At 42.0% G+C, this 17,178-nt stretch overlaps 1 protein-coding gene across 2 annotated transcripts in view; it reads right to left on the bottom strand.

Annotated features, from left to right (window-relative positions):
* Positions 1–6,990, bottom strand: part of DCLK3 (doublecortin like kinase 3) — a 55,467-nt gene extending 48,477 nt beyond the window's left edge. For both annotated transcript variants that reach the window (XR_012157454.1, XM_073333011.1), the window contains exon 1: positions 6,851–6,990. Coding sequence is in view for 1 of the 2 variants with exons in the window: in XM_073333011.1 (XP_073189112.1) it covers positions 6,851–6,929 (79 nt within the window). In the remaining variant the exon portion in view is untranslated. The remainder of the gene's footprint in view (positions 1–6,850) is intronic.
* Between the last annotated feature and the right edge of the window lie 10,188 nt (positions 6,991–17,178).

Raw genomic sequence — 17,178 nt, 5'->3', positions numbered from 1 at the left:
AGTTAGTTGCCGGTTACCTGTCAAGGACCACAGTCAGGCAAAATTCAGGGAACGACCAAACCCTGGCCCACTAAAGGGGGCTGGTCTGCGTGGGCCCCGAGCCACTCATCCCCTTACTGAAACATGCCCAAGGCACGTCAAGCCCTCATTACACCTCCAAGTTCAGATCCGCTTCTACATCCCAAGCAGGTCTCAATAAGTTCCCCTGCAATGGGTACTCACAGACTCCAGGATTGTGGACAACTTCATAGATGCCAGTGCAGCCAATGGCAATGCCCAACCTTGTAGACAGAACAGATGGCTCACTCCTGTCCTTGGGCCCAGTGACATAGGACACTGTGCCATTGGAAGTTGTTATCCAGAACCACTGAGACACCATAAGGTCTGCTTATCACACTTTCCCATAATCCTCAGCATCTCATGTTTGTTGATCCATGATCCACATATTCTGTGGCAGGAAAGGAAAAATCAGCTTCCACTCTGAATTCTGCCAGCAAGGCTGCCTGCGTGCACTGCCTGATGGAGCCCGGCCAGAGACCAGATCACTGCTGAGGAATCCCCAGATCCGGGATCGGCAATCTCTGGCATGCGGCCCACCAGGGTAAGCCCCTTGGCGGGCTGGGCCAGTTTGTTTACCTGCCGCATCTGCAGGTTCAGTCGACAGCAGCTCCCACTAGCCGCAGTTCGCCGCTCCAGGCCAATGGGTTTTGCATGACCTCACAGTCTCTTAATTGTAGCATTTATTGGTGGGTTAGCACAAGCAGGTATACTCCCCAAAATGATGACACAGGCGAGAGCTCAACAAACAAAAGAACATCTCTTTATTACTAGAAGGGGTTACAGAGAAATCTCCTCTCCTGCTGCTGGCGCTGCAGACTCAAAAGCATGCACACCTTCTACTTCTCGAAACATGGGTCCTTTCCGTCTGGGAGGGGCACACCCTCAAGGGGCTGTGATATGTTACACATGTTTGAGGCTCAGCCAGCACAGTAACTGCAAAGGTACCATAACCCCATTTATTAGTCAGGCTTTTGCCCCAATGGTGCTGAGACAATTGGTGGGAGGGAGTCTCTTTAGTTTCACAGTGTTTGGTTTCCTGTTTTGTTTTTTGAACTCAAGGTTTTTATTGAGTTTAGGTAGGTAGAGAATTATTCAAACAGTCCATTAGGCAACTCCACTCCCCACTTATTTAAAAAAACAATGAACAATGCCAGACCACAGATGCACTTAGAGCTTGCCAGGCAAGTGCATCATTATGAGTAAAATATACAAGCTACCATTTAAAATAAAAACACATAAATAAGTGAGCAGTTGCAGAATTTTCTTTTTAATTTTTTATGCAAAGTCATAACTTAATAGCTTTGAACTACACTCCAAATGACTGTTTTATTTATGTGTACAGTGCATCACATCTTTACAAAATGTAAGTCAGTAAAATGTTTAAAGAGATTTCCTAATGCCTCTTTTTTAAGCTACTACACCTCAAAATGTCAAAAATAAATTAAAGTTCTACACCAAAACAAGGTTTAAAGAATGGCACTTCTGACTCATCAGATCTGCTCCCCAAATGTATTTTTCTGGATTCCATTTCATCCACACAGAGAATGATTCAGTTACTCTTGAGCAAATTCAGTGAAAACAAAGAGTATGCACAGGTGTCAACTAAGGGCATAATCAGGCCTGCAGAACCTTTATTACTTGTGATGATGTTGCATAAGGAAATAAAGGCCCCACTTGACTGTCAGATGCCATGTTTAGTTTGCAGAATTGGCAATTAGATAAACGATCATTTTACTTGTAAACTAAGCAAACCTGATACAGAGTCACTCAGAGCTAATGTATACTACACAGGCTTTGCTGATACAGCTATACCAGTATAGTAACACCAGCAGAGCCACCTAGTGTAGATGCAACGTATGCCAACAAAAGCAATTTTTTTGCGGACATTAGCTAAGTCAGTAAAAGCACTCTTCTGACAGCATAGTTGCACCTACACAGAATAGTTATCTTGGTGAGGATGGGTGGTTTTTTTCAAACCCTGACCAATATAGCTATGCCAACAAAGTTCTGTGGTGGATACCTGGCCTCAGACACAAACATGGGATGCCCTTAAAGTCAGTATTACACAATCTCTTTTTAAGAGTAGAACCACACCAATAGCGACATGACTATTTAAAAAATAGACAGTTGCTTTGGAACAGTTGTGAAAGAACGTGTCTTCTGCAAAGCGAACTGTCAGCCAGTGCTAATTATATTTAAAAGTATAACGACAGCCATTAATTGCTAAACATTTCTATTAACTTCATTGTTTAGAATGGGACAAAAATGACAAATTTCAATTTTTTTTCAAGCAGGCAAATACTAATTGAGTGGGAGATCGTGTTTTCAACATGATTACTGGAAGCTTCCTCTAGGACTACTTAACACAGGTAATTGTTTTGCATTCTTGTAATAATTAGACTGAGTAAATTACATTAGGAATGGAGAGAAGCAGGGAAATGTATCTGATTTTCATTTGCAATGAAAGCAAATTACTTCTAGGTAACTTAACAACTTCCAAGTGTTATGGAAACTTCAAGTGCATACTAGAATCAATTAAGAAAATATAAAAAAGGAAAATTACTTATTTAAGTGTGTATAGCATATTTTCCAGCCCACCCATCTATTTTTCTGGGAGCAATACACTTTGAAGAGCAGCAGTGGCAGACTTGCATCTTGCCCTCGCTAAATCTTCAGCTCTTCAATAGGCTGATCCAACTCACTTAGCCTACAGAAGGAGCACAATAATATCCTAAATGAGATGCTAATTTCACAGTAGTGCCCAGACACTACATACATTTTTGAGAATATAAAAATAGACGTCAAAAGTTGTCAAATATTTTAGTTACAATCAAGGCAAAGCCTGAGGGTGGTAACAGTAGTAGAATCCCATCTGATTACACCTAAAACTGCTGGAAGATAAGGAAAGGGAACCACTGAAATATCATTATTCACCTTTTTCCATATGTATGCTTGTCCCTGTGGCAAGCCAGACAGCAAGGGCTCACAGTGTTGGACTAATCAGAATGAGGACAGAACCAGGGAATTTGCCCATCAGCCTCGCCTAACAATCAAATGTGGAAATTCCCAAGGATTCCTTGGAGCAGATGAAGAAGCAGTGGTAGAACACAGTTCAAGGAAGCAATACTGAAGGAAAGGAACAGTCCCCTGACGACACAGGGAGACTGCAAGAATATCCTAACCCTCCATACCGTTTTTTTCCCTCAGGAAACCTATGCCTCTTACCCCATCAGCAGATCCAAACACTGCCCCACCCAGTCTACTACAAGGGACATCAGTCAGGAATTTGTCAGAGTTTTCTGTCAAGAAAAGGAAAAGACAGCTTCAACTGATAAGAAATGCAGGGGTTGAGAAGGGAATGATGGAACAGCTGTTGAGCAGATGACAGATGCATCCGACAAGTTAGACCAGGAAGATTTCGTGCGCATTTTACATCACTTGAAGGCTATTCTTATATATTCTCATAAGTGTATTGCTCCCAATATTTCAAGGAATTAAACTGCATTCTGAGTGGGAGAGAAGGGAAATAACTGAAAAATGGAAAGGAGGCCTAGAGGAGCTGCGGGGGGTAGGGTGGGGGGGACATTGTACTTTGATGTCCAGGTCATTGACTTCAGAAAGGGAATATTACCCTAATATTTTAAATTTGTTCTAGGAAATTCACTGTTCATGTTTAAATTTTTTCCAACTGAGCCTTCCTTTTTTTTCCCCTCGCCCCTTTCCTTTGCTGCCAGGAAGTATTTCCTTGGAAACCATCAAACCAAAGGAATTTTTTAATTTGTAAATGCTTGTCCCTGGTTCCCACTTTTTCAGCTCCAGAAATATTTTAGGTTTTTCTCTGACTTACCTGCTTCTCAATTCCTTTGTTTTTATTTATTTTATGAATAATTTAATTCCTTTGATTTTTTTCCAGACTAGTCTCCATGGAAAAAGAATGCATGAAACATACAATCAAAAATTGCAGCCAGGCAGACAGAAAAGCAAGTCAGAGCAGAAGCTGTAGTACAGCAAAACAGTCATGAATTGGACAAACTTCTAAGTAGGTTTTTAAAATATTTTATATGTTAGTGGCAAAAATACTCCAAATAAACAATTAGTTTATGATTCTAAACCATATTGCAAACTCTGAGATAACCCACAATATAGTTTACGCATTAGAAAGAAAAGATCTTTTCCTAAGAGAAGGTTTTATTGTTTTGGTTTTTAAGAAACCTTTTAGTATATTATGTGGCAAAAATATCATTAGCATCTGGGGAGTTTTCCATGTGTTGTGACCAGAGAAGCAGAAAATTGCCCTACCAGAACAGACCAATGATCCATCTATTCTCTCTCTCTCTCAGTGGTTATTGCCACATTTTCTTGAGGAAATCTGAAGAAACCCCATAATGGAAAATTACAGAATACCTTATCCATAAATATCTATTCCATTTGTTTATAATATACAAATTTAACTCCTGTTTTCTAAAGCTGAAATAATCGGTGAAGTCAGAGGGTTCAATGCTAGAGTAGAATCTTGAACTCTGTCCACGTGTTTACTCATGTAGCTCCACTCCCTATGCCCAAGAATCTGCTTTTGACATGCAAGGCATGTGACAATCTTCCCCACCCTTTGAAATGAGGATACGCATGTACAACTACAAGTTGCAGTTTTAGTTACTTCCAAGACAACTTAAAACTGAAGGCTAATACACAATCCTTAAACTTTTAACACACAGTTGTGCAATACCTAAATCTCTGTACAACAAGAGCTATTAATTTCACAAAGCTTGTTTGCTCTTTATCGGTCCACTGGATTGCATTCATCTTATGTATATAGTGCAAATACTACAAGAGGTTGAATGTTTCCAGAACCGCAAGTAACTTCTACTCTTTGGCTCTTATTGTAATATAAAGGAACCCTGCCCATGCCTGTTTGAACAATAAACCATGAATTTTACTTTGTGAATTTAAAACCATGATTTATTACTTCTATTAAATGGTCTTACAGCCTGGGAAAAGGTAAATTTACCTGACCTCTAATACTTCTGCAAGAAACAGCAAAAAATTACTCAAGTTTTAGTAGCCTTTTTCACCATTTTCCCACAGGCCTTGCAGTTAAACCCCTCACTGGCTTTTACTGTTTATCACATCACATGAGGGCACTTCTCCTTCCTTAAAAAAATGAATAAAAAAATCCCATGTTCAAGATACTTCAGTAATGAGCATAGTATAAATGGGAAGATGAAAAGAGATACCAACTTCAGACAACCTGCAAATGTTTTAAAAAAAACAAACTATAATCATAGTTTGATCAGCTGGGTATATATAGGTTTACCTCAATGTGAGAAGTCATTTATCTTTAATATAATTTGCTATTACATAGTTCCAAGTTTAAAATGTAACGAATATTTCTCTTCTTTCCCCCTTGACACACCAAAAGTGAATACCATACCCCCACCCCAAGTTTGTACTAGGAGAACAATACTGTAACTGTTCTTGTAAAACATGATGTATCGAGCTGCTTACCTCACCATACATGGTACAACTGCTACCTTAATAGCATACAACAAAACTTTCATGAGCAACAACACTGGCTTTACAGCTACTCTGAGACATCATCCAGTTATAAATCTGAGACACACTTTTTTTATCCCAACCCTCACAACCATAAGAGAGACTCATAGAGAAAGTACTATGTGTATTAAGGGGAAAGCATCCATAAAATATTTTTCAAGATTCGGGGAGCGGGAAGCAGCTACAGAAATAACTAGGACAATAGTCATGGAGTGTGGGGAGGGGACGAACATAAGAATGGCCATAATGGGCCAGACAACCGTCCATCTAGCCCAGTGACCAATGCAAGGTGCTTCAGAGGAAATGAACAGAACAGGTTGATTATCAAGTGATCCATCCCCTGTCGCCCATTCCCAGCTTCTGGCAGTCAGAGGCTTAGGGACACCTAGAGCCTGGGTTGTGTCCCTGACCAAACTAAATACAATTACATCCTCTCCAAGGCAGACTCTCCCCGGAAACTGCCCTGCAGGGCTTGGCTTCCCTGTCATAGCAGGGCAGGCATCAGGCTCAACATGTATTTTCACAAAGCAACATAGGAACTGCTGCCCATAAACTGCTCCGTGGTTCATCCAGTCCAGTAGCCTTTCTCTGAAGGTGGATAGTCCCAACTGTTTCAGAGGAGAAAACTCTGCCATAGGCACTGATGGCTGGGGAAAGTTTCCTCCTAAAGCCCCAATAATCAGAGCTTGGCTTCTGCCCCAAATCTGGGGGGGGGGGTTGTTTACATCCCTTCCAAAGCTCTTATTTCACTGTAATATTTACTCTGATATGGATAACAAAAATATCCAGTTATCAAAGTCCAATCTCTTTTGAAACCTGGCTAACTAAAGCCCTGGGCCTCAATGCTACACACCTGCCACCACCACACCCACTCACCCCCTTCCCCCAATGCAGTCACACTGATAAACATCAAAGCTTCCCCCACGTGGGCTGGGGCAGATGCAAATGGCTCGACAGCCTGGTGGTCAGCGCCCTGAGCCAGGATGGGGGTGATCCAGGACCCAGTCCCCCGGTTCCAATGGGCGGGGGGGGGGGGAGGAATGATATTTTGTTCCGCTTTTGCGAAACAGAAGCCCACAGATCCCGAAGGACCAGCTGGGGGCTGCTGCACCAGAGAGGGGGCAAGGGGGCAGCGATGGGGGGCAGGACCCCGCGCCCCAGAGCCGGCAGGGCGGGAGGCGTGGGGAGGTCACTGCCCGGGGGCTGGAAGGGGAATGGCGCTGGCGGGGTCACTTACCCGGGTGGTGGGCGCAGGGGCAGCAGGAGCCCGCGGGCCCCGCTGCGGGGTGCAGCGGGGGAGGCGCCGCGGCGGGCATCGTCCCGCGGGTCGCTCCGGCAGCTGCTGCGGCCGCGGCAGCTCTCGCTGTCCGGGCGCTCGGCAGCAGCGGCGGCGGCGCCGCCCCCTGCTCGGGGCGGGGCCGGGGCTGGCCCCGGGGGAGGCGGCGCGAGAGGCGCAGCCCCTGAGCCCGGGCGGGAGGGGCGCGGGCGAGGCCCCACTCCCGGGGCGCTGCCCCCGCCCCTCTCCCCCCACTACCCTCCGCCCCCTAAGCTTCTGCCTCTTCCCCAGCTCGGCATCCCCTAGTCACCTCTCGCATCCCGCCTTCGTCCCTCCCCAGCCCGGCCAGTTTATCAGAGTGGATTCCTCGGATTCTTAACCAGCGCCCAGCACATAAACCTGCAGGGGGTCTCATCAAATCCTTTTACTCCCCGACTTCCCCCAGTCTCCCCACCTCAGCCCAGGCCCTACCCCACTTACCACCCCCCCGCCCCCAGACGCACACACACACACACACCCCCCTCATCCTGGAACACACTAGCGAGAGAAATGGGAGGTACTCCATCACTTGATGTCTTCAAATCAAGACTGCATAGCCCCTATGCCTTAGCCAAACTCAAGTTATCTGGTCTCAGTACGGGGTAAAGGGATGAAACTTAATTGTGTTTGATATACAGGAGGTCAGACTAGATGATCTAATCGTTCCTTCTGGTGTTAAACCGTCTTTAAATCTATGGATCAAAGCAAGGGGTTAAAATGTGCTAGATTGATGCTCCACCAGCCTAACATTAACATCAAAAACTTTCAATTACATAAATTGTGTTCTTCAAACACTTTCTCACCCACCTATGGCTGACATAGGAGTTAAAAATAGGGGAAGAACTTAGAAAAAATTATTACGTTGGTTGAGCCTCTTAAATTAAAAACCCATTCTTTTTCATAACGTCACCCCAAATCTTCTAACCCTTTCCTCCTCCCTCTTCAAACCCGTTAAGTCCACTTCTCAAACCATCATCCTTTTCTCTCTTTATCCTTCCCGCCTAATCTGTTTTGCAAGGGCTGGGATTTCGTACCACACCACCATTTGAATTTAAGGACCCACTGATTCTTCTCATAAAGCATTCTATTTAGATATCATTGGGTGTGATACTGCATTTTCTTAATTTCTCATCTCACATTGTTATTGCTTAGGGACGGCTGCATGAAAATAAAATCTACATTTTAACTTTTAACCATTCCTGCTCCACTCCTGTTGCTATAATCCTTTGTTTGTGATATTACAATTGATTGTTGGGAAAAATTATTTCAGAACAGGTTTATTACTGCAGACCAGGAATAAGTAACAGGAGCAGATGAAGTCCTAAATCAAATGTAGTTACCCCCATTTGTCTTTATGTACTTTGCTTAAAATATTCTACAACTGTCCATTGATACAAAATGCTGCTTTAAAGTTAATCTATTTATTTCCAGCATCTGCTGGGAATTGCCATCTGTCTTCCTGATGCCCAGAAATCTGGCCCATAGCACTGTACAAATAAAGCTAGGAATGGGGGTTCCATAACATGACAGTGTTAAAATTAAACTCATCTGAGAAAGTATTGGTTACTTGATTTGTATACATGTAGTAGTATTATTCATGCAAGGCTATTTCACAACTTGCTAGTAGCCCTTGTTATGTCACATTAGGTTTCATGTTTTAACACTAGTGCTATAATACAGTATAAGGCCCTGAGGGAAAATTTGCCAATATTTTTATTACTATTAGTTCATCACCAATAGTGGGAGTCCTAGTGCAAATAAGCTACTGGTTGCCACAGACATTTTAAGAATAATGTCATATAAGCCTGTTCGGAGCAGATATAATCAATGTGATCCTTAAAACATAGGCATCTATATTAAGGATAGGTTTCAGAATAGCAGTCGTGTTAGTCTGTATCCGCAAAAAGAAAAGGAGGACTTGTGGCACCCTAGAGACTAACCAATTTATTTGAGCATAAGCTTTTGTGAGCTACATCTCACTTCATCAGATACTATACTGCTATCACTGGATCTGTGGTAGCAACTGTGGGAAATGTTTCCAAACTATCCCTCTTGTAGATAGAACTGCATTTAATATAGCATGGCTCAAAAAAAGTATCTCAAAACACTTTACATAAAATAACCAAAAGCCAGAAAGTTAACCTTTACTGAAGGCTAAAAAAAAGAGACTAAAATAACAAATCTTAACTGAATCCCCCAAATCCACATATTTAAAGTTCAGTGAAAGTGTACTCTACAGCTTCATTGCAATTGCTATAAAGCTGAAGAATTGTAATCTGACTGAAGCTTTTAGAACTCAGAGGCAAAATTTTAAAGCCTGTACAGTAAGATACCAACAGCCTGTGTTAAAGTCTCCAAGATTACACATATTGCTCAGATCTGACTTATAGAGGAAGCCATATTAATGTATTGAGTAGATTACATTAAATTTGAAGTTTCTGAATAGATTTTAACACAAATAATGAAAGGAGGAGCATTTAATAATATCATAGAGCCAAATACACACATCTTGCAACAGATTAAGTTTAACATTAGAAAATTCTTTGTCATCCCTTTATTTATGTCAGAGAAGGATTTCGGTTGCAAATCATAGGTGCTGAGTCAATGAAAAGGCAAAACAGACGTGGTTATCTTATACAGAACAGAGGTAACACAAATTGTAACAAACACGCATCAAACCAAATGGGAGCAACAGAGATTGTCAAAATCGAGGTACCAACAAATTCAGATACAGTGAATGGAACAATTTCCAAAGGGAACGAAGTGGGCATGCTGAGTGTACTCTGACCTGAACTAAGCAAAAGTAGTTTTGTCCCAGAATAACCCTAATACAATCCTGTAGGTAACAATATTGAGTAAATTAAAAAGATCAAAGAAAAAACAGTAAAGGAAACTACCATGACCATAGTCAGCAATATGACTCAAATTGAGAGGCAAGCTTTTAAAAAATCATTACCACCCAGGGAGTAATAATGATATCATTCTGTACCTCTTGCCAGCACTAACTTGTATTTCAAGTATGTGTTTGAAAAAACATATACATTGTTTCTTTTTTAAATAGATTTTTAAAATCTAAAATTTTTGATACCAGGATAAAAAGGGTTTATATTATTACAGAGGGCCAGGGAGGCCATGTTCAGGTCTGGATCCAGATACCTGCACTTGTAGGGTTGAGTTGGACTTCTGTTTTATACTGAACCAGAGCTATAGCTTCTGTATCAACAGTGCCAAAAACTCATGAGCACATAGTCTCCTCAGATTTCAGCACCCACTGGCAGAAATCTTGAGAGATCATCTGTTCTGCATTCTCCTCCCCTTAAATCCTGGCTGCTGGGAGGATGGGAGTTGTTTTTATTCATTCTTCCTAGAGCAAGATTAGCCCCCATGAAACCTGTGGACTCCTAGGAAATCAGAAAAAAAAAAGCCAAAGAAGTCCTAATGTAGACAGGGCTCCAGCAGCTTCCTGAATTGTCAACTCTATATTTATAAACCTAGTAGGGTTCCTACTGGCACTAACAACAATTCAGCTGAACAAGTGGGAATATTTTGATAATATTCCCCAGTAACAACAATGCTTATGGGTGCCATACCTACAGTCCTGCAAAGCTGCATGAGGCTCCAGAATCACAGGTTGAGTTTCAGTTTAAAGTAATTGTTAAATTTCAACTATTATTATAATGTGTGGAGAAACTTGTAGTGTGTAGATATACTGTAAAGTTTCTGAACCTACAACTCTGGCTGCTTCCATTTTTGTTCTGGAATGGCAAGTCGTTGCATTAGCAATGTCATTCACCTGGAATTTTTATTTATGGGGAGGAAATACAAAGCACTGATGTTTGGAAAAAATAAGTAATGTTAGTTTCAAGTATCTTCCTCTTAACAAATTGCCTTGTTTCAGTTTTTCAGTATCTGAGATAATTAATCAATGTCAAATCAGGATAATTAGAAGTTAAAATGTAGTGGGGCTCTTGATCATAGGAATATTATAAATGGCAACATTTTGATGAGGCTGGAGAATTCTCTATAATTAAGCTTTTAGAAATGACTAATACATGATTTTAGCAAAGCCTCGTCAGAATAAAATGAACAGAAATTGTGACCGCTTGACATTCTCTGCTCTTCCAGATTGTGCCTTGCATCATGTGGCTTGTGTGTTGTACTGAAACATACTGGTTTAGGACTGCTATCTCCCTGGGAAACTCACAGAATGGGACATCTCCCTCAGGACAGATATCTCAGTGAGCAACATTTTATAATAAAATAATAATAAATTTCATGCAGTAATACCTTCCATTCAAGGATGTCAAAACTCATTATAAACATTCATTATTTAAGCCACACAACAACTCTGAGATGCTCAGATAACTCAGTGATGGGTGACCTTAAAAAAAAAACTCTAGATAAATATTATCTCAGTTTTACAAACAATAAACTGAAGCATGAAGGGATTAAATAACTCAATCAAGGTCACACAGCAAGTTACTGGCAGAATTGGGACTAGAACTCAGGATTTCGACTCTCAGTCTCTTTTAGCTGTGAGACTCTACTTTGTTCCTAAGAGAAAGGTGTAATCCAATAAGCCATGCACAGGCTTGGCACTCAGGAAGCCTTGAGTTCTAATCCTAGCTCTGAGAGAAGCTTTGACTATGATTTGGAACAAGTAGCCCAATTGCTCTGTCTCTGTTTCCCCAGCTTTAAGAAGTGGGGGATGATGATACCTACCATCACAGTGCTGTTGGGCGACTACTTCTTAGCGTATGCACAGCACACCTCAGGTGGCACGTGACCAGCCTTCATTACCAAATTTGGTCCACTGTTTGGATCATGAGCTTCCCTGGCTTGGGCCGGGGAGTGCGACGTGAACGCTGATCCATGCCCCCGTGTTGGGACACTTGATATTGTCAAAGCATTTGAAGATGAAAAGTGCTATATCAGTGCTTTTATTACATAAATCAAGACAAATTCTCAGCAGCATATATTGCCTTTATTTATAGGGCAATCATGCACAGGTTCAGGGCTCTAGGCAACCATATATGACAACGTAGTCAGTGGCCAACAACGTTTTCCGATATCAGAGAAACTGATGCTGGATACGTTTCCAAAAGTGTTGGGCTAGATTTTTAAAGGTGTGTGAAAATTTTACCTGCTGTGCCTTCATCTAATTTTGCTTTGTTTACTTCATGTGCTGATGTAAATTATAAAGGCGCCTTCGGGGAACTCCTTATGGGAGACAATGTTTTTCATTGGTACTAATGGCCATGGCAATAGAAAATTTACTTGCGATGAGCACAGAAGTGATGTTGGCAGGATCACAGTTTTTAAAATGGCCATTTGTAGCATGTGCAGGAAGCCAGTCTGGAGTTACTGATCGCACGTAGGGTTTCTTGTTGTGGACCCAGAGTATGATTTAAAAAAAACAAGAGAGAGAGGGATGAAAATTGCAATGGAAGAGCTACAGAGCCTTTCATCTCTACATCATTTAATCGATTGCAGTTCAATACTGATGAAGGGCTCCGGCTCCTGCCAGCTGGTGCCTGAGGAGGTAGTTAGGTACCAGCAACAGGCTGGGGTTGGGGGGGGGAACACTTTCCTGGTTTCCGGGGCGTCTCTTCAGCAGCAGCTTTTTTCTATTGCCTCAGGTCTGCCTTGTAGCTGCCATTGTCCTTCCCATCCCCCGTTACATAAGGTGTTCTCACTTGCCTCATGCACAGAAGTCAGACACTGTGGGAAATCCAATTCCCTGTCTCCCCCAAAGTAGGCTCCCGAAGGGAAGGAGTAGGGGTATGGAGTGCGTTTTTATTTATATAGGCAAGTGGGCTGCGATCCTACTTGCCAACCCTCTGATGTTGCTCTGACTACGTCTGCCACAGATTGTGATCAGAATAATGCCTCCAGCCACATCTCCAACCAGGAAGTAGAGATAGGACTACAAAGTTGCAGATTTGATCCCAGAAACACTCCAACTATTAAAATCATTTTTATTGTAACAAATAAGCCCTGGTTGGGTATTTTCTATACCTTCTCTATCAACATTTGAATTGTGTGTTCTGGGGCAAGATCTACTCTCATTAATACTACTTATGTCATATTTAGTGTCTTTTATCTGTAGATCTCAAAGCACTTTATAAAAGATGGGTAAGCAACACTATCCTCATTTTCCTCCCCTCTCCTGACACCCCTTGCCCCATCGTCCACCCCTTTACCACCAAAATCTTGGAACTAATGTGACATTTGCCGCCATCACATTGTTCATTCTCGGTGTTATCTTCTTTTGTCTTGTTTGCTTAGATCACAAGCTGTTCATAGAATCATAGAATATCAGGGTTGGAAGGGACCTCAGGAGGTTATCTAGTCCAACCCCCTGCTGAAAGCAGGACCAATCCCCAGTTTTTGCCCCATATCCCTAAATGGCCCCCTCAAGGATTGAACTCACAACCCTGTGTTTAGCAGCCAAAGCTCAGACCACTGAGCTATCCCTCTCTGTTCAGGGCAGAGACTATTATTCTATGTTTGTATAATGCCTAGCACAAGTAGGGCCCCATTTTTTGTAGGCCTACTAATTACTAACATAATAAATGTGACTAATAATTTTACACATAGGGAAGCTGAGGAACACAGAGATTGTGGGTCTAATTGCCCCTCCCACAGGAAAATCTACGGGATATGACAAAGGGGGTAGAATTTCCCTGGATGCAAGCCTTGCAGAGTTTTCTCCCAGTCACAATAAAAGGCAAGTGCAACACAAAGAGCAAGCTTTGCCCCTATAAACATTTAGAGTTTGTTTAGGTTAGAAAAAGAGGTTGAGGTTAGGCCAGGGTTATCTCATACGTGTTAGCTAACCTGGACCTTTACCTTAATGTAGACCCAAATTACTGCTTAGATTCCATATGGACCAGCTAAACCAAGGTAACTTGCATCTACACTACAGAAAAGACTGTGGTTAGGTCAGTGTTTAGCTAACCCCAGCCTAACATGGACCTCTTTCCCTAATTTAGACAAACCCTTAGGAACCCCTTTGATAAATGTATATTATATTATTTTTTCTATGTGCTATACTGTGTTATCTAAGGCCTGGTCTACACTGGGGCAGGAGGGAATCGATCTAAGATACTCAATTTCAGCTTTGAGAATAGCATAGCTGAAGTCGACGTATCTTAGATCGACTTAGAATCACTTACTTCACGTCCTCGCGGTGCTCCCCCGTCGACTCCGGAACTCCACCATGGTGAGAGGCGGAAGCGGAGTGGACGGCAGAGTGATCTGGGATCGATTTATCGTGTCTACACTAGACGCAATAAATCGATCCCCGATTGATCTATCACTACCCGCCGATCCAGCGGGTAGTGTAGACGTGACCTAAGAAAATATACTGTAGGCTTTTGCCTTTGTCTCAGCCTCAGGCATGTGAACTGGAAATATGTGGGCTGTTTCTGTTTGAATCCATTACAGTATGGAAGATTAGGTTTCATTTCATTGCTGTGTGGAGGAGAAAAAGCTGCTTTTAAAAACAGATCTTCTCTAACAAATTACAATTAGCACAAAGGGAAAGTTTTTTTTTTTTTGATTGTGTCATTGACAGCATCATTCCATAGCCAAAGTAACTTGTACTCAGCTGTATACTTAGGAAGAAATTGGGTGTGGAGGGGGCGGGTATGAATTTGCAATTTATATCATATGACAAAGAAAGACAAGTCCTCCAATAAAGAAAATTACAGTGTAGTGAAGAATGTGACAGAATCAAAGATATTTGTACTATACTGACCAGGGCCAGAAACCCAGAATTTGCATATCATTAAGTGTTGTAATATTTTTTTTAAAAGATAACTGGAGTATAATTCTTTAGAGAGGTCATATTAGCAAGATAACTCATGAGAGCTTAAGAAGAATCATGTGATGACATAGACTACTTGAGAAGTAACTACATTTTTCTTTTTTGCCTTGACAAAGATTTAAACTCACACACACACACAAAATTGGACAAATGCTGCCCTCAGTTATACCCTGGGGTACACTATATTTAGAATATTTCAGATTTTTTTATATTTCAGATATATATTACCTCTGAAATGCTACATCAATAACATTTTATTCATTAAAGAAACCAAATCATTCCAGTCTGTGGTGAGAGGCAGCAGGGCCGGGGGGAAGGGGTTCTGGATTCAGAAAGTATGTCTACACTTATGGTAGGGTGTGGAGTACATAGTTTGCATGTCCTAGCATGGGTATAAATAGCAGTGTAACTAGTGAGGCACTGCTTAGGCAGGTATAATACATACATGCCAGAACCCTAGGGCGTACACCCTCCTTGGCTCTCTTAGTGCCCAAGCAGTGTAATGTCCTGCTGCCAGAGCCTTTCCCAGCTGCCTCCCCCCCACCAGAGCCTTTCACCGATGCATGTAGCTACACACCACAGTATGGACACAGCCTGCTTTTCAGTGTGGCATGTAGCTACACATACCCTACAGGCATCCACAAGTGTAGACAAGGCCCCAGTCAGGAGCGGAGACTATGTTCTATTCCTGGCTCAGGCACTGATCTGTTACGTAACGACGCAGAAGTCACTTCTTCGCTCTGCATCTCCACATCACCTTCCACACTTGGTCTGTCTTGTCTCATTCGACAGTAAAATCTTGGAGGGAGGGACTGTCTCCTGGCATGCGTATCTACAAAGCCTCGCACAATAGGGCCTCTCTCTCTCCATGGGGATTATATTATATGACAAAGTTCCTCCAAGTGTTACAGGGAAGATGGAGCCACACATCCACCAGCAGTTGTTTTTCTACAGGATTCAGATGATGCTGCCATTCCATGACTGTTAAAGAACACTGCTACAGTGGACCATTAAGGTTGAATATTTATACTATACTGTGATGAATACTGTCGTGGGTTGGGTTAAACCTTATTTGTACTCTTGGGTGTGATGCCAACCCTCATTTCAGGTAGCTGTAGGAGACCTTTAAGCAGCTCCCATCTAAAACAAAGGCATATGTGAGTCCCCCTAGGAATTTGAACCAAGCGGGCAAAGTGCTTTTGCTAGGAATTTTTTGGGTAGCAGTGTGTGCATGAGTGAGAAGCAGGAGAGAAAGAGAAGCAGCCAGAAAGTCAAACAGACCGTAATACCTGGGCTGGTAACACAGCCTTGAGAGAAAGTTAAGGGAAGACGCTCTTTTTGGCATTGAGTGCTAACTGGAAATTCAGGTTTGAAACAGCAAGCAAAGATGCTGCTTCCTGCTTTCCTGCTATATTCAGAGAAACAGGACTTTAAATATAATCTTTGGAACTAAACAAGAAAATACCTCACTGTATAATTAATTTCTCCTCCTAACTGGAACAACCCAAAACACCCCAAACTTGGCTAAATGCTCACGTCCAAATACTTAATAAGGGACAAGCCATCCTGTCAGTCTTTTTTTTCCAAAATGAGATGACCCAATTTTACCAACTCTCTCACGTCGATCATGAATCTTGTGATATTTGGTGCTTTTCTTGAAGTCTCAGCTCCTGGAGTCTTGTGATTACATAAGAATCTCAGTTTTCATTGAAAAAATAAAGTTTTTAGCCCTCTTGGTTATGGCGAATAGCTGAAAAATAGGAAGCCCAAGGGCTCAAAAATAAAAATAAAAGGAATCCAACATTTATTGTTTTTTAAAATCTCATGATTGTTAAGCTAATGTCATGGCATTTGACGGCCTGACTGAAGCTTTTTGAATGCTTGGGGCAGGCAATACTGGAAGTATATACACTGTGGAAAGTATACTGCACATGTTACATTTGGCATTAATTTTGACCCCTCAGAAAAACATTTTACAAATATCTTGCTACTTCCTTTTTCTTGATAGTATTAGCACTTTCCTTTGCTTCTGGTGCTGATCTAGTGTGTTTACAATTTTATATTATTTATAGGCGTTTTTTTTAAAACTCTTTGTGCATTAACCTCTTTACTCCCCAATCTTTTCACTCTTCATCTTGCACAGCATGAATACTGGGTTGCACACAACACCACAAGGTGAAAAGTGGTGAGGAAATAGGGCCTGATGCAAAGCCCATGGAAATCACTGGCGGTCTTTCCATTGACTCCAGTGAGTTTGGATCAGGTCTGGAGAGCAGAGGGGGCCCTGGAGTAATGAAAGCACTGCTGTATGGCTGCCAAGTTACGCACACCTAGTTGAAGGAGAAAAGCCTAAGAGGACAGCATGTAGCTAGGTACTTCATTAATTTGATTGGGGTTGTGCTTTAACAGGTGGCTCCTC

Source organism: Lepidochelys kempii, chromosome 2, assembly GCF_965140265.1.
Source record: "Lepidochelys kempii isolate rLepKem1 chromosome 2, rLepKem1.hap2, whole genome shotgun sequence".
Classification (NCBI taxonomy): domain Eukaryota; kingdom Metazoa; phylum Chordata; order Testudines; family Cheloniidae; genus Lepidochelys; species Lepidochelys kempii.
Note: the sequence above shows the minus strand (reverse complement) of the source record. Positions and strands in the feature narration are given on the sequence as shown.